This window comes from Diadema setosum, chromosome 2, assembly GCF_964275005.1.
Source record: "Diadema setosum chromosome 2, eeDiaSeto1, whole genome shotgun sequence".
NCBI classification, from domain to species: domain Eukaryota; kingdom Metazoa; phylum Echinodermata; class Echinoidea; order Diadematoida; family Diadematidae; genus Diadema; species Diadema setosum.
In genome coordinates, this window is record NC_092686.1 from 27,493,302 (window position 1) to 27,519,475 (window position 26,174).

The window sequence follows — 26,174 nt, forward strand, 5'->3', positions numbered from 1 at the left end:
CAGGTAGTTGAACACGTCAAAGAGTCCAAAATCTGTCAAAGTTGGATGTAAACCCAGCGAGCTTGTTAGGATCGGAGAACGAGCAGCCTACCAGAGCGAGCTTCTCCTGCAGTGACCGGCCGGTGTCCGCCCGGGAGAGGTCGGGATCGATGGGCAAATCCAAATCGGCTACGGCAGTTGCACTAGTTTGATGAGTTTCTCCTTGTTGTAGCCGCTTGTGCTCACATCTATATCCCTCAAATACTCAGTTAATTCCTTAACATTACTGTCCAATTCTTCCATGGCTTGCTCGAACTTTGGCTAGAACTTGAAGCTGACGCCATCTCAAAGCAAGATTATAGCAAACAAAAGTTGTCGATAATCCACAGCGAGTAATGATCGTAGACAATACACGCGTGAATGCAAAAACAGTGTGGCGCGCGCGTCCGCGCTTATTTCGCTTGCCCGACCTAGTTACAATCACTAGGGTCGCGTGGGGTTGACGTCATTATGCATATCATTAGTAAACCGGTCTATTGGAAAAAGAAACAAACGCATTCAACAGTTCAAGAACGGATGTACTAACGCGAAGAGATTTTCGGAAGAAAATAAAGAACGCATTTTTAAACCCTTCGGGCGAAACGATCATACATTGTATAAAATTACAGCCGAAATGCTTCATGAAATTATCGAATTCCCGCTGGGCACCAACAGCGTAAAATACCTCGCAAGTTACGGTAAACAACGCCTGTATGTTACTCTGAAATCATCGCGATCTCGCCAGGTGACAGTAGCGTAAAAAGTTGAATGACGTATGTTAACCTAAATCAGAAAAAGAAACAAAAACGCATTTATTAGTTTGAATAGATCTGGGTTTGTTCATTATCACAATTTTAACACTACATTTCACAATGAATATTTTTCTTTCTTTCAGAATGGTCTACCAGGTACAGATTTGCGTAAAAGGATGACTATCTTCCACATTCAGTCCTGTCGCATATTTTTCAAGAACGGTTGTACAAAACCCGAAGAGATTTTTCAGAAGAAAATAAAGAACGCATTTTTAATCCATTCGGGCGCAACGATCATACATTATACACTGTACAAGATTACAGCCGAAATCACTCATGAAATCATCGCATTCCCGCTGAGCACCAACAGCGTAAAAATACCTCGCAAGTTACGGTCAACAACGTTTGTATGTTACTCTATTTGCGCTGGTGTTTAGAAAAAACTTAACAAACAAGAATTACAATAAAGAATTAACTCATTTCAGCCCCTATTTCTTCGTCTAATTCACAAATAATTTCCCTTTATTCTCTCAATAATAATGATCCATAATTGTGTAATAACAACGCAAAGGATGTTCTTAAGTTTCGTTGATGGGTATATGATGTCTTTTTTATGATGTTTTTCTTTGTTTTTGATGCGTACGGTTATAACGAGGTAATATCGCCGGTCCCACGGACCTCGTTATAACGGGGTTTCACTGTACATAACAATGTATCGACTTAATGGCTGGTACTGTACGAGCTGAAATTTTTGCGTACAGATATTTTTGCGAATTGTTGCTTGGAGGACATTTTCGCGTGTTGTAAATTTCGTGGCTGCGAGGGTCAAAGGCGATTCGCGAAATTTGCGAAAATAAAACCACCGCGAAAATTTCAGCTCGTACAGTGCTTTATACACTGTACTGTATGGAACACACAAATATCTGTTGTATTGTTTGTACATTTATTCTAGTAACAAATGAGAACACAAGTACAACTCTAGTACACTTTTTGAAGAACTGCCATATTAAACTGTACACACAAAGAAAGGTAAACCTTGCTTTTATCACATTCATTGAGACAATGGAAGAAGACTTCAAGGACTGATGTCAAGACACCTTCACAGTGGCGGATCCAGGGAGGACTGCACTGGGTGCACGCCCCTCCCCCTTTATTTTTTTGTTGAAACAAAAGAAATGAATGGGGGAGGGGTGTGTGCATCCCCCCCCCCCTTTAATTTTGTAAACGCACCTCTTCTTTACGGAATTCCTAGATCCGCCCCTGCTTCAGGACATCCAACTTACGGCCAGGAATCTGACAATCTCGTATTTCCTCACACTGATACAAACTGTATGTTACAACTTTGCATTATTCCTTGTAAACCTGTACTACTGCTACTAGTAATAGATGATGTATTGTACAATCAACCTAATAAATGTATAAGTACAAGTCACATCAATATACAATTGTATGTGAATATGACCTGCAGTAAAAGAATCATACGTGTACATACAGTACATTGTATAGGCGGGAAAAAAAAAAAAGAAAGTTAGGGAATGTAAATCACAATGGCAAGCTTGGTGAGCTCCTTATTGGGCATTGAGTGAACATTAAACTTTCTGCAGAATCAAACAGATCACTAGAAAGATTGATAGCCCTCTAAAGGAACATTGCAATTATGTCGTTTATCACTGTCTGACTGTCTGTCACTGTGCCTGTATGCAGTGCAATTTTTAGGGGCGCGACACAGAGCCACTGCATCGTTGTCAGAGCATAACAAACAAATTAAAACACGAAGTGAGATCTGACACATGTCATAATTTGACGGTAGGTAAAACTGTAAGCAAGGCTGTGATACATTGCTGCCTAACAGGGAGGGAAAGTCTGTTCACCATGGAAATTTACCCTTTTCATTCTGGCTTAACTATTTCAGTACAGTGTACCTGGGTAATATATTTCCATACAATGTGAAAAGGATTTTAGGATGACACTTGCAGGATTACAGGGGACACTCCACTCCAAGCACAAGCCGAGTCAAATATGAGAAGTTAAAGGACAAGTCCACATTCACATAAATGTGGATTGAGTGAATGCAGCAATATTAGTAGAACACATCAGTGAAAGTATGGGAAAAATCTGACAATCCTTTAAAAAGTTATGAATTTTTCAGGTACATGTATCTGTGCAGTCACTGCTGGATGAGAAGACTACTACAGTATATGATTGTCATATGTGTAGAACGATATAAGGAAAATATAAAGAGAATTTAACAATTTGTTTTTCCATAGAAGTGCACGTTTCCTTGACTTGTCACTGACAAATGTTCAGGGTAATATTATTCCCCCCCCCCCCCCCCCCCCGCCTTCTGAAATAGGCCAAGTCAAATGTTTTTTTTATTATGCAAGAAAAGTGACAATATAATGAATTTTATTTATATATCGTACTTTCTTTATATCGTTCTACACATGTGGCATCTCAAGCTGTTAGTCTTCTCATGAGAATGCAGAACAGGAAAAGCTTATAAAGTCAGACCAAAATAAGAAAGTTACAGAATTTTGAGGTATACCATGTTCTTATGAAATAGTGAAATCAGTCAAAATATACAAAAATTGTGACAAGGTGATAATGGCACTGCCTCATCCCTCTTCCACTGGTTTGTAAATAATTGTTATGATGAAACCATTCTTTGGTCAGTAATTTAGCAACTACCTCTCCCTCCTCCCCTTCATCATTGCCGCATCAATACATTTGTAACATTAAACTACAAACCCTAGAACAAGTTGATGACAGATACAATATGTCATTTCTCAGTAACTTATGCCAAAACAAAAAGATTAATGAATGTTCTTACATGTATGCAAGCAAATGAGAAACTTGCGACTCGAAGGCTAAGATAGTACATGTATGTCATCTAATTTGCAGACATTACTGGGACTGATATAACTGTTCTGTAAAATTGAATCTCAGAATGAAACAGTGTAGAACTTTTCCCTTTTCTCTTAATCTAGAGGAGACTTTCACGTTTGCCCTTCACGTTTGCCCCGACACGTTTGCCCTTCAGCAAGGCACTTTATCCACATTGCTGCTCTCCACCCAGGAGTATAAATGGGTACCCGGTAGGATGAGAAAGCTTATGTTGGTTGATAAGCATGTGCGCGCCTGTAAAAATGGCTGCGACTGGCTGGAATGCTCCCCAGGGAGTGGAGAATGAGCACTGTTAGTGCTGGTTGATAATGTATCCAGTGACCGGGGTAATAATAGTCTGTAAAGCGCATTGAAACCCTGAAGTGTGTGAAATGCGCTATATAAAAACCAGCTATTATTATTATAAATGAGAAACTTGCGACTCGAAGGCTAAGATAGTACATGTATGTCATCTGATTTGCAGACATTACTGGGACTGATATAACTGTTCTGTAAAACTGAATCTCAGAATGAAACAGTGTAGAACTTTTCCCTTTTCTCTTAATCTAGAGGAGACTTTCACTGGTCTGCTTGTTTGATTCTGCTCTATCTATTCATAAATATTAACTTGTATCAACAAGTATGCTTTTATTAACCCGTTGAGGACGAGTCCCAAGTATACTTGGGTAGGTGTCTATGGTAATGGCGTGTTGTAGCAAAATCAAACAGTCCTCAACGGGTTAAGGCATGAAGAAGGGATTTTGCACAAGATTACTTGAATATGCAGTGCACTTCCGTTATAACGAACATGGTTATAACAAAATTCCAGTTACAATGAAGTAAACAATCAGGCCGCGAAATTATTCGCTCTTTGTTCTTTATTGTTTATTTGTTTGGTTATAACGAAATTTCTACATAACGAAAGAAACCTGCTGGTCCCCAGTCTTCGTTTCAACGAGAGAACACTGTACAATTGGACAACAGCATTTAGGCTAATAATTGCTCCACATGGGAAGTAATTTTGAATCTCAGCTCTGCATGTTCAGGTTGCTCCTCCTTGTTTTTGATAAAGGAACAGGTAAACATGTCCACCTGAAAATAACAGGTATTAGTGGTGATTTCTGCTGTCATACTCTAAACAGCTGAAAATGTTACCAGGTACAGGTATCAAATAAAGACAGAATAAACTGACCAGAAAGAATATAAATTATTAGTGGAAAAGTGAGCAAAGAAAATGGGATTCCATCGGGAGTCGAACCCGAGACCTCCGGATTGCTAGACCGGTGCTCTACCGACTGAGCTATAGAAAGCCCTAGTACAGTGTTCGTCCCAGAAACCCTTAATTCTCAATGCTCGGGTGGTCAGAAGCTATAGCAGTGTGTTTGTGTGTGACACACACGCACACACTTGAACCTGGCATAAACCCGAAGGATAATTCAACTTGGGGATATATGCGAGGGATCACCGAAGTGATGCAGCTTTTTGAGTTTGTTACAAATAAAGACAGAATAAACTGACCAGAAAGAATATAAATTATTAGTGGAAAAGTGAGCAAAGAAAACTGGATTCCATCGGGAGTGGAACCCAAGACCTCCGGATTGCTAGACCGGAGCTCTACCGACTGAGCTATAGAAAGCCCTAGTACAGTGTTCGTCCCAGAAACCCTTAATTCTCAATGCTCGGGTGGTCAGAAGCTATAGCAGTGTGTTTGTGTTGAATTATCCTTCGGGATCCATTCAACATCGGGATAGTTGAATTATCCTTCGGGTTTATGCCAGGTTCAAGTGTGTGCGTGTGTGTCACACACAAACACACTGCTATAGCTTCTGACCACCCGAGCATTGAGAATTAAGGGTTTCTGGGACGAACACTGTACTAGGGCTTTCTATAGCTCAGTCGGTAGAGCACCGGTCTAGCAATCCGGAGGTCTCGGGTTCGACTCCCGATGGAATCCCATTTTCTTTGCTCACTTTTCCACAGATACAGGTATGTCGAAAAAAATGAGATCACACAACATCGCGGAAACATAGTGTACACAAAAATGATTGCCAAAGTGTATGCCACACAAAAATTTTGAAAAAAGTACATTGTACAAGATTATTTATATTACACAGAAAATATATTTGAAGCTGGAGTGTTCATTCAATGCAATGTCCAATGCAACAAGAGTCCCTGGAGTTCAAATTCATTCTCCCAAGATGCACTAACTCAGTTTGCCAGGCAGCAAGCTTGGTCCCAATGTAGGTCCTGGGAAATGTTAACATTGCGATACTGTCCACTCATACGCAAGTCTGTCAAATGCAACACAGCAGGAGGAATCACCCCTCCAAGATTCTTATATTTCTGGATAGGCCCTAAGGATGGTCACATCCACTTTAGGCCTGTCGTCCGAACCCGTCTGCACCATTCCCATCCGCTTCAGGACACTGATGCCGGCGCTGACCCGGCCAAAGATGGTATGCTTGCCGTCCAGCCACTGGGTTGGGGCGAGGGTCAGAAAGAACTGGCTCCCATTGGAATTGGGTCCACTGTTGGCCATGGATAAGATTCCCGCCCCTGTGTGTTTCAGCTCTAAGGTTACCTCATCCTGGAAAGGCTTTCCCCATATCGAGTTCCCTCCACGACCTGCATGTAAGATTGAGCACTAACTATTCATTGCGATGAAACTAGGAGTCACTGGTCTTTTCTTAGGTTGGGTGGTGCCCAATCATACATACAACAATTTGTTGTTGTTGTTTAATCATGACTTTATTCAAGTTCAAGAAAGTGTGAGAATGACATGTATACAAAAGAACCACCGTTTCATTCAAAACGAATGGCAGGTTTAGAAAGGTACATAGGGTATAAAACAACAATATTACAGTTTACATTACTGCAACCCATACCACACATTATCATAAAATGTCATATATTTACTACTGGTGATCAATCAATAAAAAATCAATACATTTACTATTTCTGAGTTACAATAACAACAGTGATCTTCCACAGTATTAATACTATAATCCGTGTCAAACGATGGAATAATACAAACATATATAAGAAAGCCTACATAAACCTTATTATTATCATCATCTCATCACATCTTCACCAGTGTATATCTTTATTTGGCTCTGTGCCCCATAACCTCCCCCCCCCCCACCACGTTTTTATTATCAAAACCCATCTTTACAACTATATTATAAATCATTATCAACATAAAATCAAAAGTTATAAACAAATATTTCTACTTTTTTTTTTTCAATTACCCATTCACCCATAATATTACAGTGTATAACACTCATCTCATCTCAACTTTCCAATCATATCATTTGACCTCAGATTCATTTCCCTTCCCAACAGAAACAAAACACAAAAACCTATAAGAAATCCAAACCAGCCGCAGCAACAAAATAAACTTTCACCCGCTATCCCCATTTCAGACCAATCATCTGATGGAATTGAAAGCAAACCTTAATATAGAGTAGTACTCACAGTGAATCATAAACCATAGGCAGTCATGTTTACACAGTATCTAGACAGTAATACAAGTAGTAAGAAGTACCAGTAATGATGCTGAAGGCATTTGTCATCCCATGCACTCCTTCTACTTCTCCTATTTATTTTTTTTTCCTGGCAAGTACAGTCCTCTGAAGAGTTAAATATTCACACATGATTGTTTCTTATGTTCACAAAGTATGATTTGTTTGACACAGAACATATCGTCGCTGGGGCGACAAGACCTCGTATCTTCAAAATGTCAAATGTTTCCAGAGAGCAAAAAAACATGGCAGCCAAAGCACTGCATCCAATGGGATAGACATTCCTTTGACATGCCGTGGTGGCTTCATTTTGGGGGGTAAGACAGCTAGGATTTGGACAGGACATCACTTACCTGATTATCTGACCATTAATCCAAAAAAGTCATTTTCATCAAAATTGCAGATACAAGGTCTTGTCACTCCAGCAACAATATATATATTTACATAATACATGTAAAAACAGACATACAACAATTTGTAGATCATTGTAGATCATAATACATGTATACACATGTAGTATCTACATACAACAATTTACAAATCATAAGATATTCTGCGTCAAACAAATCATACTTTATGAACATAAGAAACAATCATATGTGAATGTTAAACTCTTCAGAAGACTGTACTTGCCAGGGAAAAAAAAAATAGCAGGAGAAGAAGGAGTGCATGGGATGACAAATACCTTCAGCATCATTACTGGTACTTCTCACTATTACTGTCTAGATACTGTGTAAACATGACTGCATGGTTTATGATTCACTTTGAGTAGAAACCAGTCTACTCCTCCTTTAAGGTTTGCTTTCAATTCCATCAGATAATTGGTCTGTCATTGGGATAGGATTCACCTGTTCCTGTTGGATCTCCTCCTTGTACCATAAAGTCTTTGATGATTCTGTGGAACTTGACGCCGTTGTAGTAACCTCTCCTGGCCAGCTCTGCAAAGTTGTGGCACGTCTTGGGGGCTTGTTTCCAGTACAGCTCCACAGTTATCTTCCCCATGCTGAAGTAAATTACAAGAGAGAGGGAGATCAGATAATACACATGGTGGTAATACTAATATAGTCTAGGGCCTATACCATAAATTCATTTTACTACATGACACATATTTTCTTTTTTAATACACTGGGTATACTAGACCTCTACCCTAGTACTAACTATCTATGAGACTAACGTTAGCCTCGTAGGTAGTGTCACTGTGAGTTAGTAGTACAGTAGATGGTCTAGACAGAAAGATCCGTCTGTCCGGAGGACTCTTTTATATTTTGCCATTAACATGATTAACGCTGTCCTCCGTGGAGGGAATCCATGAAGCCAGGAACATTCCCCGACGGACAGATACAGACTGATCTTTCGGTCAATAGATGGTGGTCTAGACTCTACCCCACGACCCACCCATGATGTATGAAAAACATTGACCGACAAGTAAATTAGAGCCATAGATAGAGGGTCTACAATTGTAGCTAGACGTCTAGATGTAGCTATGTCTAATTCCGCGAAAAACTTCTCATTTATAATAATGACATTTGCTGGGTCAGTTAAGCGAAAAACTGACTAAGCAATTGTCATTATTATAAATGAGAAGTTTTGCGCGGAATTCGACACACTGGACGGTCAATGAAAAACACTGCCGAACCATAAAAACCTACGCAGATTTTCATACTTGGGACTACGATTGGTAGAAACTACTCCTAGACTGCGCTGTGTGTTACATGGAATTACTTCTCGTCACGATATACAAAATACAGCCTATCAAAGGCATGATTTTGAAAATTAACCAACATTTCCACACTGATCATACCTTGTTTCCAAGCAAACATTTGGTGGTCCGCTACTACTAGACATCTTGGTTTCGTGTACTTTATTTAGCAACACGTTCAAAAATTCGATGATACACACGCGTCCTCCTGTCTAGCCTGCGTACAAGACTCGACCTACAAGACCCGGAGGGTGTTTCACAAAGCCGTTCTTGTTGTGTGCTGTACTTATAGAATCTCAATAATTCGGCAGCACAACAACTGATCACCAGTAGCACTTAAGTCCTTCTTAACTTTAAGAACGGCTTTGTGAAACACCCCCCTGGTATATCAAATTACATGTACTAAGTACTGTAAAAGATCCTACACTTGCTCGGAGTAGAATATAAAAAAAACACCCCAAAAACAAAACAAATGAATATCGGAATGACAAACAAAATAAAATAAAATAAACACGAAAGCAAAATCTTTTCTGCTGACAAGCGGCGTAAACACCACTCTCTGCCGTTTTCCTGTTTTGTTTTTGTTTTAGTTTTAGTTTTTTTTTTTGTTATTTGTGCAAAACATTATTCAACATAATTATTCTTCTTTTATGTGTTGGATCGACAGATAATCATAATGATTGAAACTATACAAAATTATACACTGCATGATGAAGCAGAAACCGATCGAGGTAGGACCTACTAGTAATCGTATAGGCCTGAGTTTCCCGGGGTAACCTATAGCCTAGGCCTATAATAATTATGTCCCTGCGAAATAGGGCCTATATTCTCGATCGTGAAATACAAAATTGCAAATGCCTGTTTTGTTTTGTTCTGTTATATTATTTTGCTGGTTTTTTTTTTTTACTGTTCTGCTCATTTTACTTCATTTTTGTCCTTCAGTAGCATGAAGTATGACCAACACGTATCTCCGCGTAGACCCCCTCACCCATGTACCCACCCCCATCCCCTGCGCCATGTCATTCCGTGTTCAGGCTCAGCCCTCCAGGTCTTCTGCTCTTGATTGGATTGCAAACACCTGACAAAGAAACAAAGCGCTTATAACTACATGTATAATCAATTAAATGACCGTAAAGTCAAACAAGAGCATTAACATATCATGAGGAGCATACGAACATCGGAGGATACTTATATACCCGAAGGTTTGCTGTTCTCACGCATTGCTAATAAAAAAAAAAAAAAATACAAAAACAACATTTATTTTTTGTGCATCACTCAGCATGCATGCAGTCGGATGCAGGGACCGCAGAATGCATGGCGGAGGGGCTGGGACTGAAGCCTCCCACCAGCGCCACTTTTTGGCTCTATAAAAGGAAACAACAACAACAACAACAACAACAACAACAACAACAACAACATCAACAGAAGATTAAAAAACAACAATATGTTGTAATGGGAAAAAAATCACAACAACAAAACGCATGTTTCTCTCCGCCCGGAGATTCTTCCCATCGAGGCGGGGGAACCAAATTACCCCCTTGCCCCCGTCACGCGCCAATCCAATTATACGTACATACGCATTTAAAAAAAAAAATGGGTGTGTACAAAGAAAGTAAAATCTTCTCGAGATTGACAACAGGGATCAAATTGCTTGGACAGAAACATATACGCTCGTAGACGGAAAGAAACTATAGGCCATATCATACGGAGAATAACGTTGATTCAAGCTAGATGGGTAAAGGGCGAGAAAAGGGTAAGGGTGCATGTGGTTTGGAGATGTTTCACTCTGGGTAGATTGTTTGTTTTGGAGAAATCAATTATTTCATAAGGTGACACAAGCTGGATATAGACAGATAGATGTGCAGACAACATGATATAGATAGAGGAGTTATGGATAGATGAATTATAGATTAGATAAATATAAAGAGTATTTTAGAAAGGCCATATATAGATATGAAATAAATGAATAGATAGATAAATGAATACATAAATGTTCATATATATATATGTATATATATATATATATATATATATATATATATATATATATATATATATATATATATATATATATATATTATATAACCTGAGATAGATAGATAGATAGGGATAGACAGGCACAATATTATACCAGATATCATACGCACATAATTGTAGAAGTTTTATATAGGGCAAAGATTTAGATGGGTATATGGTTTAAAGAGATTGTTAGAGAGTATATTATAGAGAGAAGGAGACCAGGAATGCATATACGATCTTTACTATTATGTCGATACCTGCATTGTTTATAGTTGAACAGAGAGTGCATGGACTTGCGCGTGTAACATTAGAATTATGAATTTTGATATACCTTTGCATCCAGTTTTGCGAATTCATGGTGCAGCACTGTTGCCAGAAACTCTTGATCCACTTCTGTCGTCAGAAAAATAAACTTTGCACGTAATGTTGGCATGGGAGAGCAAGGCAAACAAAAATATATTTATTTCAGGCATTCTAGCAAATATTTAATAGCGCAGACCACAGTTCAAAATTCATGTAATACTCGCAATGCAGACACACTAGGGTTCCTAAATGCTTCGTCATTCGAGTCTATTAATATTGAACCAAAGGAATAACTTCACTGGAGCAGCCAGTATCACTATTGGCTGGACCTGAATAATAATAATTATTATTTGCATGACAACCGTCTCGCCCGCGGTGTCGTCTTGTTATTTTGCGCAAAGGCTTGAACTTTGCCATTAGCATGCAGTCTTCACCCTGCAGCGAATAATCACAGCACATCTTTATGAACCAACACATGCTTGGGAATCTACCCACCGAGAAAGGAACAAAATACAATCATAATCATCTATAATACTGTCATCATGCCACTCGCTGTGTTCACGACGAACGTCCCGCAGAAATCTCTGCCTTCGGATTTCAGTCAGAATTTCTCAAGACTACTGTCCGAACTTTTGGGAGTGGACGAATTGGTAACTTGATTGAATTTTCTTTTAAGATTTTATATTATGTCGACAATGTCGTGTGCTAAGATGAAGTCAAATATCTTCTCGCACTTTGTAATGAGTGCACGCCCGCGCTTAATGCACTATACCTATGTAGACTGACTGATGGCTGCACTGACAAAAGTGATGATACTGTTAATTAAAATGGATTAATTGTGTATTTATCAATATTGATATAAATTCATATTGTTATTGATAAAGTTGATATCATTACTAATTAATATTGATAAAAAATAATATTGATTTATTTATTAATACTGGGAATTAATGTTGAAAGAAAATTATAACATGATATCGAGATATACTAGTAATTAAAGGATTACTCTATATATAATTACAGAATTCTGCTCGGAAGAGATGTGGCAGATTAAGATTGTATAATTTGAATGATCTTTCTGTATAAAAGTCTTACTCATTGGCGACCCCTTAGTAAGTAAAGATAATTTTCTATGATTCATTCAAATTGTATAGATGTGTACACAATACATGTTGTATTGTATAATTATTTAGAAAAATGCATCAGACGTGTCTTTACTATCTGTTTATACATTTTTGCTCGCTGGCGACCCCTTGAACAATAACCTTATATCAGGTGAATTATAAAGAGAGGTGGAACTCGCAAACATGATTCTGAAGATTCATTCAAATTGTATTGATGTTCACACATGTTGTTATGCACAATTATATATTTATATATTTCCCTAATGTATCAGAAGTCGTTTTATTTCCACCGTCATTCATTGTTGTCAAGAAGAATAATTGACTCTGTAATGATTACATATACCATGCCAATTTTATAAACGAAGTGCTTTTGTTTTGATCAATGAATCCAGAAATACAACCAAAAAACAAAACAAAAACAAAAACAAAAAAACCCAACAACAACACAAGTGCCAAGTTTTGACTCCGCGCAGGTCTATAAAATGTCATTTTTTAGCCAGTTTAGCACGATGTGGGATGATTGAAGAAAGTCCTACCCAATTCTGCAAGATATAATTTTTGCTCATGCGGATTACAGAATATTCACAATGACAGTGCCGTAATCACTGATGAACAAATATCGATTTTATTTTGAACAACGGGGACAACGGAGGATGTCGAAGTCAACATTAAATACTAGTATAGTTGGTTCGAATTTTATCCCGATTACCATGAGTTGGATCTGATAACTGACTATCTGAAATTCCAAGAACTTAACTAACGATTTTGGATTCCACATATCTTGTTGATGATACTATCAAACCTATTTTTACTAAAAATAAGATCTAATTGTATTCCCCTTATACGATGGTTGCAACAATTATCAAAATGATAGGACCGATATTGTTTCTAGATAAAGAACCAGTAACTTGGATTGTCGAAACCTTTATGAATTCTACATTTCTCTTGAGCAGGGAATCACCATAGTTGTGAGAGCAGGCGAGAATGTCATTCGGAAAACCAGCGATCCCACCGGCTACGTCCAATTTTACAACATACCCTTCGATAGTATCGACGCAAAGCGACAAGCCACGAAGAAAATCAACGACTTTGTGAAGAAATCTCTGAAGACCACTCAAGAAAACAGGTACGTATAATGATGCTTTCATGTCTCTTTCTGTCTGGAGATCTCAGGGCATGCATGCATGTATTGGTTTGCTCGTGCCTTCGTTTTTGTCGATGTGGATGATGATGACGATGGTGATGAATGATGATGATGATGATGATGATGTGTGCATGTGTGTACATTCCTGTACTTGATAGATAGATAGATAGATAGATAGATAGATAGATAGATAGATAGATGGACAGACAGATAGATAGATGGATGGATAGATTAGATAGACAGACAGACAGATACACAGATATAACATTATGCGTATATGTATATGTATATATATATATATATATATATATATATATATATATATGTGTGTGTGTGTGTGTGTGTGTGTGTGTGTGTGTGTGTGTGTGTGTGTGTGTAAATGGGTTGTAGGGCACATATGAAATGGGCAGACATCTAAAGAGATTAAAAGAATTATCAAAATAGTTTTCGTGACACATTGAAAATGTATGCAGCATGATTTCACAGATCAGGTCTTTATGATTGTACTTGTCAGGAATGATTATAGTACAAAGTCTTGTAGCTATAGCTCCCTGCTGAGGGTTTGCGGTGTTATTTCAGTGATGAAAATCTTTACGCGGCGATCTTAACATTCTGATGATATATCTCTTATTCAATTCTCCAAGGGTTTTCGTCGTCGTCCATGAAGTGAGTGCTGAAAACGTTGCGCTGGAAGCAGGACTTGTAGCAGACATCTTGAAGCAAGGCAAGTAATGTTCCAAACGGAATACCTGCACACCAAACGATCCAGAACAACCCAAACGTTGGAGAAATCATTGGAGCAGTGGACGCAACCTCTTGTCATAAAGACTGATCTCTGGTGAACATTGAGACACAAAGGCCTATACCCTGATTCTGTGGAGAAGATTAGAAAGTGATCATGCGACACCTATACTGCCCTACTTTGGCAAAAGGAAGCAAGTGACAAAAATGACATTTCTCGTAAAAGAGCAAAATGTGTCTGTCATTTACACTGGCGACAATGGACTATCATGATGTCTTATCTAACATATCTCTTAGTAGGATGAGTGTTTCTGCATGAAATTTGGCCTGGAAGAAGAGCTCATTATGTGAATTATGAAAACATCAATAACTCAAATTCGGATGGTATGTCACTTGCTTCCTTTTGCCAAAGTAGGGCAGTATAGACTGCCACGCTGATTTGGAAACTGATCTTTAAGTTTATTTTAGCCCACTTTGCATTGACAAGAGATTCAAATCATTATACTATTGTTTAATATTATTGGTACCTGTAGGGATACTGTTACAAACGAACACACACTCACACACTCACACACACTCACACACACACACACAAACAAAAAAACAAAGCAACAGCAAAGCACACATCCTCTTGTTAAAGAGAACGTTAGCTTTTTAGATGAGGAGAGAAGATACATTTTTTCTCATTATATAAATATAGGCCTATATATATTTTTTTTTTCAATCATCTATACAGTAGTGCATTCAGCTCCGGGATCAAATAACCAAGGCATCACATTTCGTAAATCATTTGAATGGTCGTACAGGCCAATGGGCAGCAGTTCATATTGGGTCGTTTTGGGAACTGACATAAGGATTGTCATTTCATGATGCATAGGGTTACACTTTCTGCAGAATGATTTTTATCGTTTATTGTGTATAACTGGATGACCTTGGAACTGTTTGAGGTAATATATCTTCTGTGGTATACAATAATGAGGGAAAAAGATGATATGCACCAATATGTATAGGCCTATTATATTATACATTGATGCCTGACTGGTTTTGATCCTTGCTTATCCATTTGATCGCCATCTGAAACAATAAAATTCGATGGAACAAACATTTTGCTTGATTAGTGTGTATATATCATTGTGTACTACAGTATTTTTGCAATTTTCACTGAAGAGTTGAACTAGATAGAATTACCAAACATGATATTAGGCATGGCAACACACAGTTACACACAAAAAGGGACACAGACATACACGCACACATGCCCAACAAACAAAACCAAACAAAGAAAACAACAAAAACCAAAGCAGTTCAACTGTAACACGATTTCCAACAGTTAAAGCCACTCTTTCTCACTGTATAGGGCCCTAGCCCTATCATTATCTGCCACAAACATGGTCGTTCATCGAAGTTCACTGATCTCGACATTTGACCTTGACCACAAACCTTTAATCCTTCTGCATAAAGGAAACATATTCATCATGTCGACCTGATGTCGTTTCTCCCCATCATGGCAAATTACATTCCCAGTGGACATTCCAAGCTTAACTTCAGTTACCTTTGACCTTTGCCACTGTCGTTTTACTACACATTTTATTGTTGTGCATTTCTATCGTTCCTGGCAAAGGATTCTGATCTCTCACCTTTTCTCATGACCTTTTACCATAACAATTTCGTGTGAAAATTGTCCTTATTTCTGTCCTTGATACAAAATACTACTGCCACTGGACATATCTGGCTGAAGTTATGACTGGCAAAGACCGCTGAAGTAAAATTCAAATATTTTTACCCCTTAACCTGGGTGACTTTTAACCTAAAATCAAATTCACGTAGAAAGAATGTCGGGGCAGAGTATAAAAAAACTCAGTACATCTGCAGTGTGTTAAGATTTTTGTGTACTGCAGAGGCATTAAGAGGGCTTGCCACTTGTTTGAAATCTATAGTAGATGAAATGTCTGTCCTGTTCCTTTCCAGGGTAACCTGCTCAACTCAACAACCATGTGGACTTCATTAAAGGGATGGTATAGTTTTGGTTGAGATGGGGATTAAGATTTAAACTTGTTGTGGGATAATTTGAAAACACTTATATGTGATATCAAACAGCATACAATTCAAAAAAGGAATCAAGAGTTTATTTGATGAAAATCGGATATGAAATGGCCGCGATATCCAAGAACAAAATGAAACAAAGTGGTCCTCGTACAATATATAGAGGTAGGACCCACCCTTTATTAGGACCTTAAATATCTTAAATACGTATTTTATATAAGTGGTTTTTAATCATCATGCAAAAATTTAAAACTTTAATCCCTATCTCAACTGAAGCTATCAGCCAAATAATCAAACAAAACCAACACAGGCAGAATGGTTTGAGACACAAGCGGTATGTGCGTACACACACACAAACACACACACAGAACATACCGTTTAAGGCATAGATAACAACAGGGCCCCAACAAAATGTAACCTAGAGACTGGTCATGGAATATCTGGTACATGTATACTTCTTAAAACAATACGCTCCAGTCATGCAGAAGAAGGTATTTTGAGGGGAGGGGGGTTGAGTTTTTGTTTGAAATTATCTTGAACTGATCTTCTTGGCCTCTAACATTTTTAAACACTGACCTTCAGCCTTTCTTGGCGTAAATTTGGCATTTTCTTGTAAAATTGTATCCTTCCTATTAAACTTCCTCAGTAAAACAGCATTAATCTTTCACCCTTAGCTTTGAATTTGACCTCTTAATTTCCTCTAATTGATCATTGTTATGACCTTTGACCTCCAGGGATTTTCTGTAATATTTGTAATCAATTCCATTTAACCTTATACACTATAGCAAACCCAAAGGGCCTCGAAAATCCAACAGAGGTTACCATGTGTACCTAATTTATGTCACTGGGTGTCCACACAAATGGACAGAAAACCCCAAACACAATACGTATGTGTCTTGCAAACTCCTTTCTTGACCAACACTGATCCTCTATGACCTCATGTGAGGACAGCTTACACAAAATAAAGACACGGCTCTCACATTCACTGGATAGTGCGTGCAGATGACCATACATTTATTCCCAAGCAAAGTAAATGCATTTTACCTACGTTTTTTTCTCTTACCACACATTTGATCAACATCAATTCGCTTATTGACACCCTATCGGTTCAGTATGCATCATACGCTCTCCCAATGGAAAGAAAACGAGAACAAAGTATTTGTGCTGCAACTGCAACACCAAAACTGCACAAATCCTCTTTACAACTGTTGAAATTCTCATCACATTTATCAACGTTCGAGAGCAAAGGAACAAATTGAAACAGGAAAGAAGCGGTTCTTCCATGCTCAAAATCTGGCAGCTCCAGTGATGAAATTTTTCATTTTTAACATTTTCAAGTAGTGCTAATTTATGATTGTAAGTTACATCAGTACTATGCTGTGACTTCTGACCACAAAAGCAAGTTCAAATGTGAATCCCTACTGTTTGTGAGACATTATCAAGATTGTGAGCACTTTGTAAAGTCACATTCAAGTGGAGAAATCAAAAAAGAAAAAAACACATTAGATATTTGTTTGTGGGCATTGTATCATTCTTCCATTAACAACAGGAGCCTAATCAGGAATATATGACCATATTGCATCATCATATTCTTCATACATAACTTCACAAACACTTTTGCAAATGCTCCACTATCTTACTCCAAGTATTGCGAGTGTCCTACCGTGGCTTCCTACAATTTCTACCACAAATCACCGCCACGATATTCATTGACTCCTGCCCATTTCCCATCCACAACACAGATTCTTTTTTGTGTCAAACACTTTTAAGATGCATGGGATCTTTTGGAGTCTCTCCGCACTTAGGAAAACACCGACAAATAATCACGACACAGTTGTATCCCCCGACACCACCGATACGACGAGCGCACAAGATTCAGAATTGTCGAAAGTCAAAGCACCTGAAGACACTGGCAACAAAGTGCTTTGCAGCTACTGGTAAAAAAACCTCTAGGAAGGAAGAAGCAGATTGCACTAGTAAGTAGACTTTGCCATATACTAAAATAAAGATAAATTTCATACAGTTTATACATGATTGAATAAAACTTACAACAAATGGCAATGTTCTATATTGCAGAAAACAGTTACTGTGGGTGCTTTTGAAAAGCTCATCTACGCCTGGCCTACTACAAACGAGACATTCATCTGAGAATTCATTCATCTCTACTTTGCACTAAAATAAATTGCCAATGCATATTGCTCAGCAGAACATCTTATCCTTTCTCAGCTTCCCCAACACAATTTCAATGTTACAAATAAAGGCAAGATCACAGACAATAAATAAAAATATACAAACTGAATATGCTCCCGTCACACAGTTTTTAAACATACCACTCTTATCTTGAAAAAAGAAGAAAAAAAAAATGTTCCGAATAGAAATGACATTGCCTCCACAGAAATAATAGATTTGTCCAATAATCTCATTGTATCACATTGTTTGAATAAATGAAAATAGTACTTTTTGTCCAATCCAAGCCTCTTCATGAACATAAAATTTCAATTATAAATCTACAGGCCTGTGATATTCAAGCACAGAATACAGAAAGGCCAAATGTTTAACTCTGTCACTGCAGATGGAAACCAGGAGGGACACACTATTACTGGCACTGTGAGATGCTGGTTCTGAAATTCATGAATTTTTAGATGTAATATGACGTGTGCAAATGCATGTCACTGCACTTTATTCCCTCTCTGTGCCCTGAACCTCCCCCCCCCCCCCCCCATCACTCATGGCATCTGACCACGTCACTGAGAATTGACCAGAAATGCCCATATCATGTGTGTCACTGCATTTCATGTACATGTTCATTATTAAGAGACAAAATATTTGCAACTAATTGCAAAGATGAGACACACAGGGAATGTGTCAAATTATCAGAATCAGAAAAAGACCACTTGAGATCCATGAAACAGCTTTATATCTGCGCAACCAAGAAGTTTTGTAATAGGGTATTGGTAATAATCAACGTTGACCTCTTTGAAAACCCTTCTACCTCACTCACACAAGATTATTCTGCACATCATTACCCTCTATCCTTCCACAAGCTAGGCTGTTGTTTCTCTTTTATCTATGTTTTTATTTATGCATACACGTATCTTTATTCTATTCTAGCATTACTGAACGTCTTTGTTGACAAGAAGTTAGTCACACACAAACTTGTTCTGTTGTTTATCTTTAATTGTTGTTTTCCTAAATGCCAGTGTCACAAGTAGGGAGCTGTCTACAGCATGGTACCACTGCAAAACTGATCTAGCAACTACACAGTAACCTCTGCACTTCTGGGGACGGTCTACTCTACAAGCTCACAATATCAACGGCACACGTAAGCTTTCGCTACAGAGGGCAAACAATTGTCCTGCTCTAGGAGTTGCACAAGAATTTACCACTGTCCTTTACAAATAGAGTCTGGTTCTGTGTTAGCTACTGTGCTGAGGCCGATGACCCGCACATATCTGTTGAATCACACGTAACAACGAATCTAAGCACAAAGCCTCCCTTTCCTTTTCGGAGTAGCGGTGTGAATTCTGGGTTTGTCTGCACCATTAAGCATGAACACTGTGGCAGCATTCAAGACAGAGTTATGTTAGCAGCAACTATTACACACAGTTTTAGTTCTCAGAGTTGTGTACACTTGCTACCTTCTAAAGCATCACAGTTTTTGTTAAACTAATGCTCTCCAAGTTGTGTGCACTTTACTATCTTCTAAAGCAGCTCTATCATTTGAATGATACATGAAACATTATACACAAAAAAGGTGTTCCATCAGTATGAAACCGTCACACCTTTTTTTTATTTCCAAATAAACAGTGCCTACTAATCACAATGAATGGTGTCATGAGCTAATATCACGTTGCCTTCTTGTGTATTCATTTGTTCTGATTTTAAACGCATGGTTCTCCACTGTGAAATTTTCATGGTTTCATGTACAATATAGTGAAAAGGCCTTGCAGAGTCAACTTAATTCTACGTCTCAAAGGTTTCTACCTACTGAAATATGCTGCCTACGTAGAATTGCTGCACATTGAGATATATGTATATCTTTATGCATACATATCACAGGGAGTAGCAAAGGTGTAACTTGCTTCACTACAAACATACCACTGCTAAACACTTAAGTACACACAAACAATCAATTGCAGTATACACACATTATTTCTCTCTTCTTCTTCTTCTTCTTCTTTTTGTTAAGTTGAACAGCGAAAAAAGGCATGACTCCTCAGTGAATTATGATAGATATCATTAAATACAATCGCATTCTGTACAAGTGAACATCTCCGATATACAAGGAAGCATGATTGGTCGACGTCAGCAGCTGAAATCAACAAATAATCTGTGAAGTCAAACTTCTTCCTACTTTTACAACTCATTATTTTGGAATGTTAGCATCCATGATTACATCACTGTTAAGGAGAAGAAACATAAAGGACTAAGAAAGAGAGGAAAAAAAAAAATCAGAAATGGTGCAGAGTGTTCAGTGAGAGAGAGAGAAAGAGAGATAAAGAATATAAGAAAGGGAGAGAGAACGCAAGAAGGGATTACGTAAGATGCTAAAACAAACGGATGCATAATCCACCTGCTTTGTTTAGAAATTGCTGACCACGGAATGTAGCCTTTGCCATGAAAAATCAACACTTGCAGAGTTCAGCGAGACCATCTGCCAATCAACACGAAACTTCATTGATGAATATTCATACGTATATAGTCATATATATATATAGAGCCTACCTATGAGATGTTCTGTGGTTACAAACAAGCAGTGTTAAGTACTTCCTCTTAAAGTCTGTTAGGATCTTATTTCATTTTAACGGCAGAAACAGCTTGCGCACAGGAACAGTAGTACATGGAGTAAATCTACACAGTGGGATGGCCTCAGTGGGCACAAAAGCCTTGATATCACGCTCTTTTTCTTCTCTTTTATGCACTCACACAAGAAAAAGACGGAGAACATTTTGCATGGCTGTGAGTGAGTCTATGATAGGATGTAAATTGCGCTGCTGAGCAGGTGGGGTGGGGGGGGGGAGGTGGAGGAGGAGGGGAGTAAGTGGGGCGGGGCAGGGAGACACCCCATGAGGACCTATTGGCTGTCTTTGTTGGCCTCTAAATCCTGCTGAACCTTGGAGAAGTCAAAGTTCTTGCCCGTCGCCCTGAAGTATATATCCTGGATGTCTTCGCACACCGTCTCGAAGTGGGTGGTGGCATCGTACGAACGTGAAATGAAGATCTGATGGCCAGATGAGAAAGAGAAAAACGCAATTAAACCTGTTCTCTACCAGACTCTCAAACTCCCCAAAACTCTGGACAGGACCCACACTATTCTGGTGTGCTTCGGGTTCAAATCTGGAGCAATATGACTACTGCACACAAAAGACTGGGAAAGCTCCATTTCTCAAACAATAAGTATACCTGCCACAAGCATCATGTAACCCCTGTTCCTTCGCATACATTATATGATGAGATCACTGATCTGGACCACTGACCTTATACCCTCACTGCAAAAGGACATGTTTTCGAATTTATATCCATCTATTACACATAAAGGCACCATTACAGGACCTTAACCAAGTGGACTGCATGGCAGAATGCTATAATTCAAGTCAAGTCAATTTGATTTCATTCATTATTATTCACTATAGCTACATTTTGGTTACCTCTAACCTTGGCCCTTCTCTCTTGGCACCTATCATTTCAGGCAACTACTCGATCATTCATTTCTATCATTCATATCACATAAAATTACCACTGGGCAGTCCTTCCTGACCTCTGACCACTGACCTTTGAGGACTTTGATCAAAATATGATCATCAGATATTTGTCTCATGTAGTATGGTCTGCAGTCAGGTGCCTAGACAATCTGTTCTATAGCTTTTTGATAACCAGATCTGGTATGGACGGAATGAAGGACAGCCTGAAAATGGCTATGGGCTTTTGGCTATTGGCATTCTCCTGACTGGAAAATGAGCTGTAAAGGCAAAGTTATGGAACATTTAAGCTTTTAACCTTGTGAAATTTTGCCCAAAGTCCAAAGGAGCACCTCATGTGGCTGGGCCAAGCATCAAAAGGATCCACTGAAGATTTGTTGTTGTTGTTGTTGTTAAATCATATCACAAAATTATGGGTGTAGGAACAACGAAGAAGATGATGCCCAAGCATCCTTTTTGGGAGCTGAGTAATTTAAAGGGAGAGAACAAAAGCTTAAATTCCACCTCTTACCTGGCTCTCTGTCCCATCATCGATGGGGTCGTAGAGATCGGAGACAGAGAAGAACTTGTGGGAGATGTCTCCCAGGAGGTCCAGGCCTGGCTTCAGCTCTTCCTCTGGATTACTCGTCTCGACAGTGGTGGCCACGAGGGCAATGTACCATCCCTTGGCGGCAACGTTGTGGGCACTGGAGACCACCAGGATGTAGATGTCTGGCAACAACGAAAGTACCACATCGAGTAAGTCAAATGTTTCAGACTGCCGTGAGACTACCAATACAAATTATTATCCATGTACACAGCACACACATACTCATTCACCTTTTTCTTTTCTTCAATACCGACCAATTATTTGTCTTCTTCCATGTTGAGGTTTGACGTCTTGATTCCTCAGGGATGCCTGTAGTCTATGATCTTCTTTTTTAGGCCAACGATTATCAACATCAATGATGCATGCACTCCTGACAAGGTTACTGATACCAAGAGTTTAATGCTGTGCTATTCCACCACTTTAAGGCTTGCAACATCCTTTACACTGACATTACACCCACACACATGAACTTTGCAATTACCCCTCCCCCCCCCCCCCCCACAAAAGATTCTGGCCAAGCTGCTGTTTTCTTCATGCTACATACAACTAAATCAACATTCAGCTCCCTCTAGTACCTTCCTACTTAACCATTAATCTGGATCTCCAGTAGAGAGGCAGTATCTTGCTTTAGGATGCAAGCACCATGACCGGGGTTTGAATCATGGACTTGCTGACCGAAAGTTAAGCGCACAAACCACTAGACCACTACAGCATGTCCACAATAGATCTTGGTAAAAGGAAATAGCTGCATATGGCAGTCATATTTTTGCTTCCTATAGGATTATAGTCTTGCAATTCCATACTGAGGGATGACGAGTCGTATAATATCTACTAGGATCCAATGATCTAATCGTTATGTTCTGTTGACTAGCGTCAACGTCAATAAGCTCTCCACTTACCAGACTTGCGTTTGACCTGGCTCTGAGGGATGATGATCTGGCAGGAGGCAGCGTCCGAAGTGTTCGGCACCGGGTGGTTCAGCAGGCAGATGTAACGCGCCACCTGCCCGACCTTCTTGACCCGGTCGGGGAAGTAGGAGGGGTCGCCGATCACCATCTTGCAGCGGGCCATCTCCCCTTGCGACTTGACGCCAACCACCTTGCCGTCTTCCATCACGATCTCATCGATGGGTTTGTCCAGCATATAGGTGCCACCGTAGATGGCAGAGAGCCTGGGGGAAAGAGTGGGAGGAGAAACGAAAGATCTATTCCAGGAGTCCTCCTATGGTGATTTCATCTTTCAACCCACAGTGAGATTCAAATTATACTTTTCACTTTATTTACATACTCACTTCAAATAAATATAAGTTTTCCTCAACAGTGTCTCCCTAGGAGCGAGAGGCATCACAGATATCTTTCTCACATAATACACATCTACAAAACTTTTGATAGAATCATATGACTTTCTTTCATAAAAGTTCAAACTAATTAGTACCAGTGACTAAAGCTCAACTCTAAAAGCTAAAAAATAAATGATTCCTGCCAGAATATTTCACACACATGATAAAACTTGTTCATATTGTACATAGAAACTATCGCTTTGTTTCAAGTTTCAAATAACTTACCTTCGTGTGTCTGCAATCAAATTATAATAAGTGGAGGCACACTATAAAATGTGGTGTTTTTATGTCAAAGACTGAGATTCCATATCTGCTGCCATGGGTAGGTAGATATGTAGGGCTTACTAGATACAGTTGGTGATTTAAGTTGTCTTGTGTATTAAAGAAATAAAATCTGCCTGTTACTTTTTTTGGCTGCATAATATTCCAATTGAACACCTGAATAAATACCGGTAATGGAAAATGAGGTATTAACAATAAATGATTGGCAAAAAAGCTGATGGAATGTTACACCTGTATAAATCAATACACAATAGGCAATTCTACAATTTGATGTGCCTTATGAGCCATAGGGATAGTACAAAGGTTCTAATACTCTCGCATTGAGTGTACTACAAAGCTGTAGATCATTAACCAATCAGTTGTTTTGCTTTGTTTTCTTTTTTTTGTGTGATGATACTTTTCCACTGCTGAATCTGCCTTTTGGTGCTTGCATGAATTAAAAGGCTCATTCATGCATGCAGTGTAGGCCATTTTGTACAAAGTGTATATTTTGCAAACTCTTGGGTGATAGGTTGCTTAAATCAAACCACTCTGGCAAATGCTGGTTGACATTAACTTGACATTTGCCACCCACATGCCTTCTCATTGAACATAGCATGTTTAGGATTTAACAGAAAAATGACAGGCTATTGACCTCTTGAAGGGGGGTTCATCCATTACCTGGCAAAGCCCTGTGGCAGTTCTCCGAGTCCATACATGGGGTAGAGATAAGGAGACTTCCCATAGCGATGGAGGGACTCAGAATACAGCTTGATCCTCTGTATGGTCTTTCCACATGGCTCTTGTAGATAACTACAATGTATGATGAACATATTCAACAAAAAAGTTCAGTCAGACATAAATGATATTTTTTTTCTTTCACTCTCCTTCTCCTTGCCTTTTTCCTCTCTCTCTATCATTCCCTCTTTCTCTGAATATGACATTATAGGGGAGACAAGGTTTTCTTCCAAACAGATTGACCTCATACACAGTTTTCATGTGCAAAAGACATGACTGAATCCATGAAATATTCCATATACAGTGCTCACCGTTTAATCGAAAGAGGTTGGGAGACAAGTTTTTCTCCCATTCAAGCGGTGCTCCCACTTTAAGCCCCTGCAAACCACACAACATGAAGCCCAGTATGTGGGCATTATATTTACCATACACAGTTGTTAAACCCACCGATAACCACAGCAACAAGTACACACGTGCTATGACATGCAGACACAAAACGGCGGAAAAAACAAAATGAAAAAGACACAGCAGTCTCATAATTTTGACAAACGCATCATCGGAACAAACCTTCATTTATTTGATCCACAAAATAACACTTTTTAGAGTTCAAGTCCCGATGGCTATGACTTATCATTGCAGAGAAAGAGGTAGCACTGCTGATTGCGATGATAGTAGGAACATATTTTCCTCAAATTCATGCCTCCTTATGCTGTCTGTCAGACACGAACACACACACTGCATGCATACTATGCACAAACAGGAAGAGTATGGGCTGCATGTGGGAAAGGTGACTCTCAAAATCGCACTGAAAGTGCTTGAGTAGAAACTGATGACACTCAAAAGATGACCACCTGCACTATGTCCTACTGCGTAATGGCAAATGTTTAGACTGTAATTGGCATAATCTATCTGGAATTGATTAGAAAATAACCCTTCTGGTAAGGAAATGAAATCCCTGCGATTATTTCTTAGGATTTAACTATTATGTTTAGAAATTAATGACAGACAATAGAAGTGTTTCAGCCAGAATTTGTCCCGATTAAGCGGTGGAAGTAACACAAGAAAAATTTGTTACATCAAGCTTTGTTGCACTTAAAGGGTGTGTACAGTTCTGGTCGAGGTGAAGATTTAGCTTTTAACGTTTTGTGAGATATTCAGAAACCACTCTATGAGATGTCAAAGAGCATGCGGTTCTAAGGGGTATCAAAAGTTTATTCGATGAAAATCGGTTTTGAAATGGCTGAGATATCCAAAAACAAGGTGAAACAAAGAGATACTAATAAAGTTGGGGCATGTCGCCT

The 26,174-nt window shown here is 38.9% G+C and overlaps 3 protein-coding genes across 4 annotated transcripts in view; 1 reads left to right on the forward strand and 2 right to left on the reverse strand.

Annotated features, from left to right (window-relative positions):
• Nucleotides 1–5,661: 5,661 nt before the first annotated feature.
• On the reverse strand, nt 5,662–9,079 carry LOC140241423 (peptidyl-prolyl cis-trans isomerase-like 1). The gene is made up of 3 exons (XM_072321157.1): nt 8,976–9,079; nt 8,023–8,177; nt 5,662–6,278 (listed from the first exon to the last, which is right to left on the reverse strand). Exons 1-3 carry the CDS (start codon nt 9,017–9,019, stop codon nt 5,989–5,991), a joined length of 489 nt encoding a protein of 162 aa, XP_072177258.1. The 5' UTR covers nt 9,020–9,079; the 3' UTR covers nt 5,662–5,988.
• A 2,658-nt stretch (nt 9,080–11,737) lies between these two features.
• On the forward strand, nt 11,738–14,195 carry LOC140246114 (MIF-like protein mif-2). The gene is made up of 3 exons (XM_072325556.1): nt 11,738–11,845; nt 13,273–13,445; nt 14,108–14,195. The coding sequence occupies exons 1-3, from the start codon at nt 11,738–11,740 to the stop codon at nt 14,193–14,195; spliced, it is 369 nt and encodes a 122-aa protein (XP_072181657.1).
• Nucleotides 14,196–17,237: 3,042 nt separating this feature from the next.
• Nucleotides 17,238–26,174, reverse strand: part of LOC140246247 (rab GDP dissociation inhibitor beta-like) — a 28,910-nt gene continuing 19,973 nt past the window's right edge. For both annotated transcript variants that reach the window (XM_072325703.1, XM_072325704.1), the window contains exons 6-9: nt 24,817–24,948; nt 23,435–23,706; nt 22,458–22,657; nt 17,238–21,468 (exon numbers count right to left, since the gene is read on the reverse strand). In XM_072325703.1, coding sequence (XP_072181804.1) covers nt 21,322–21,468; nt 22,458–22,657; nt 23,435–23,706; nt 24,817–24,948 — 751 coding nt within the window. In that variant the 3' untranslated portion in view covers nt 17,238–21,321. The remainder of the gene's footprint in view (nt 21,469–22,457; nt 22,658–23,434; nt 23,707–24,816; nt 24,949–26,174) is intronic.

What these genes read in the sequence shown, in the direction of transcription:
- LOC140241423 (XM_072321157.1), bottom strand. Translation starts at nt 9,019, where the DNA reads ATGTCTAGTAGTAGCGGACCACCAAATGTTTGCTTGGAAACAAG. An exon ending in AATGTTTGCTTGGAAACAAG is followed by an intron (nt 8,178 to 8,975) that starts GTATGATCAGTG and finishes AATTTACTTCAG; the next exon opens with CATGGGGAAGATAACTGTGG. An exon ending in AGGAGATCCAACAGGAACAG is followed by an intron (nt 6,279 to 8,022) that starts GTGAATCCTATC and finishes TCTTACATGCAG; the next exon opens with GTCGTGGAGGGAACTCGATA.
- LOC140246114 (XM_072325556.1), top strand. Translation starts at nt 11,738, where the DNA reads ATGCCACTCGCTGTGTTCACGACGAACGTCCCGCAGAAATCTCTGCCT. An exon ending in TTTTGGGAGTGGACGAATTG is followed by an intron (nt 11,846 to 13,272) that starts GTAACTTGATTG and finishes TCTCTTGAGCAG; the next exon opens with GGAATCACCATAGTTGTGAG. An exon ending in AAGACCACTCAAGAAAACAG is followed by an intron (nt 13,446 to 14,107) that starts GTACGTATAATG and finishes CAATTCTCCAAG; the next exon opens with GGTTTTCGTCGTCGTCCATG.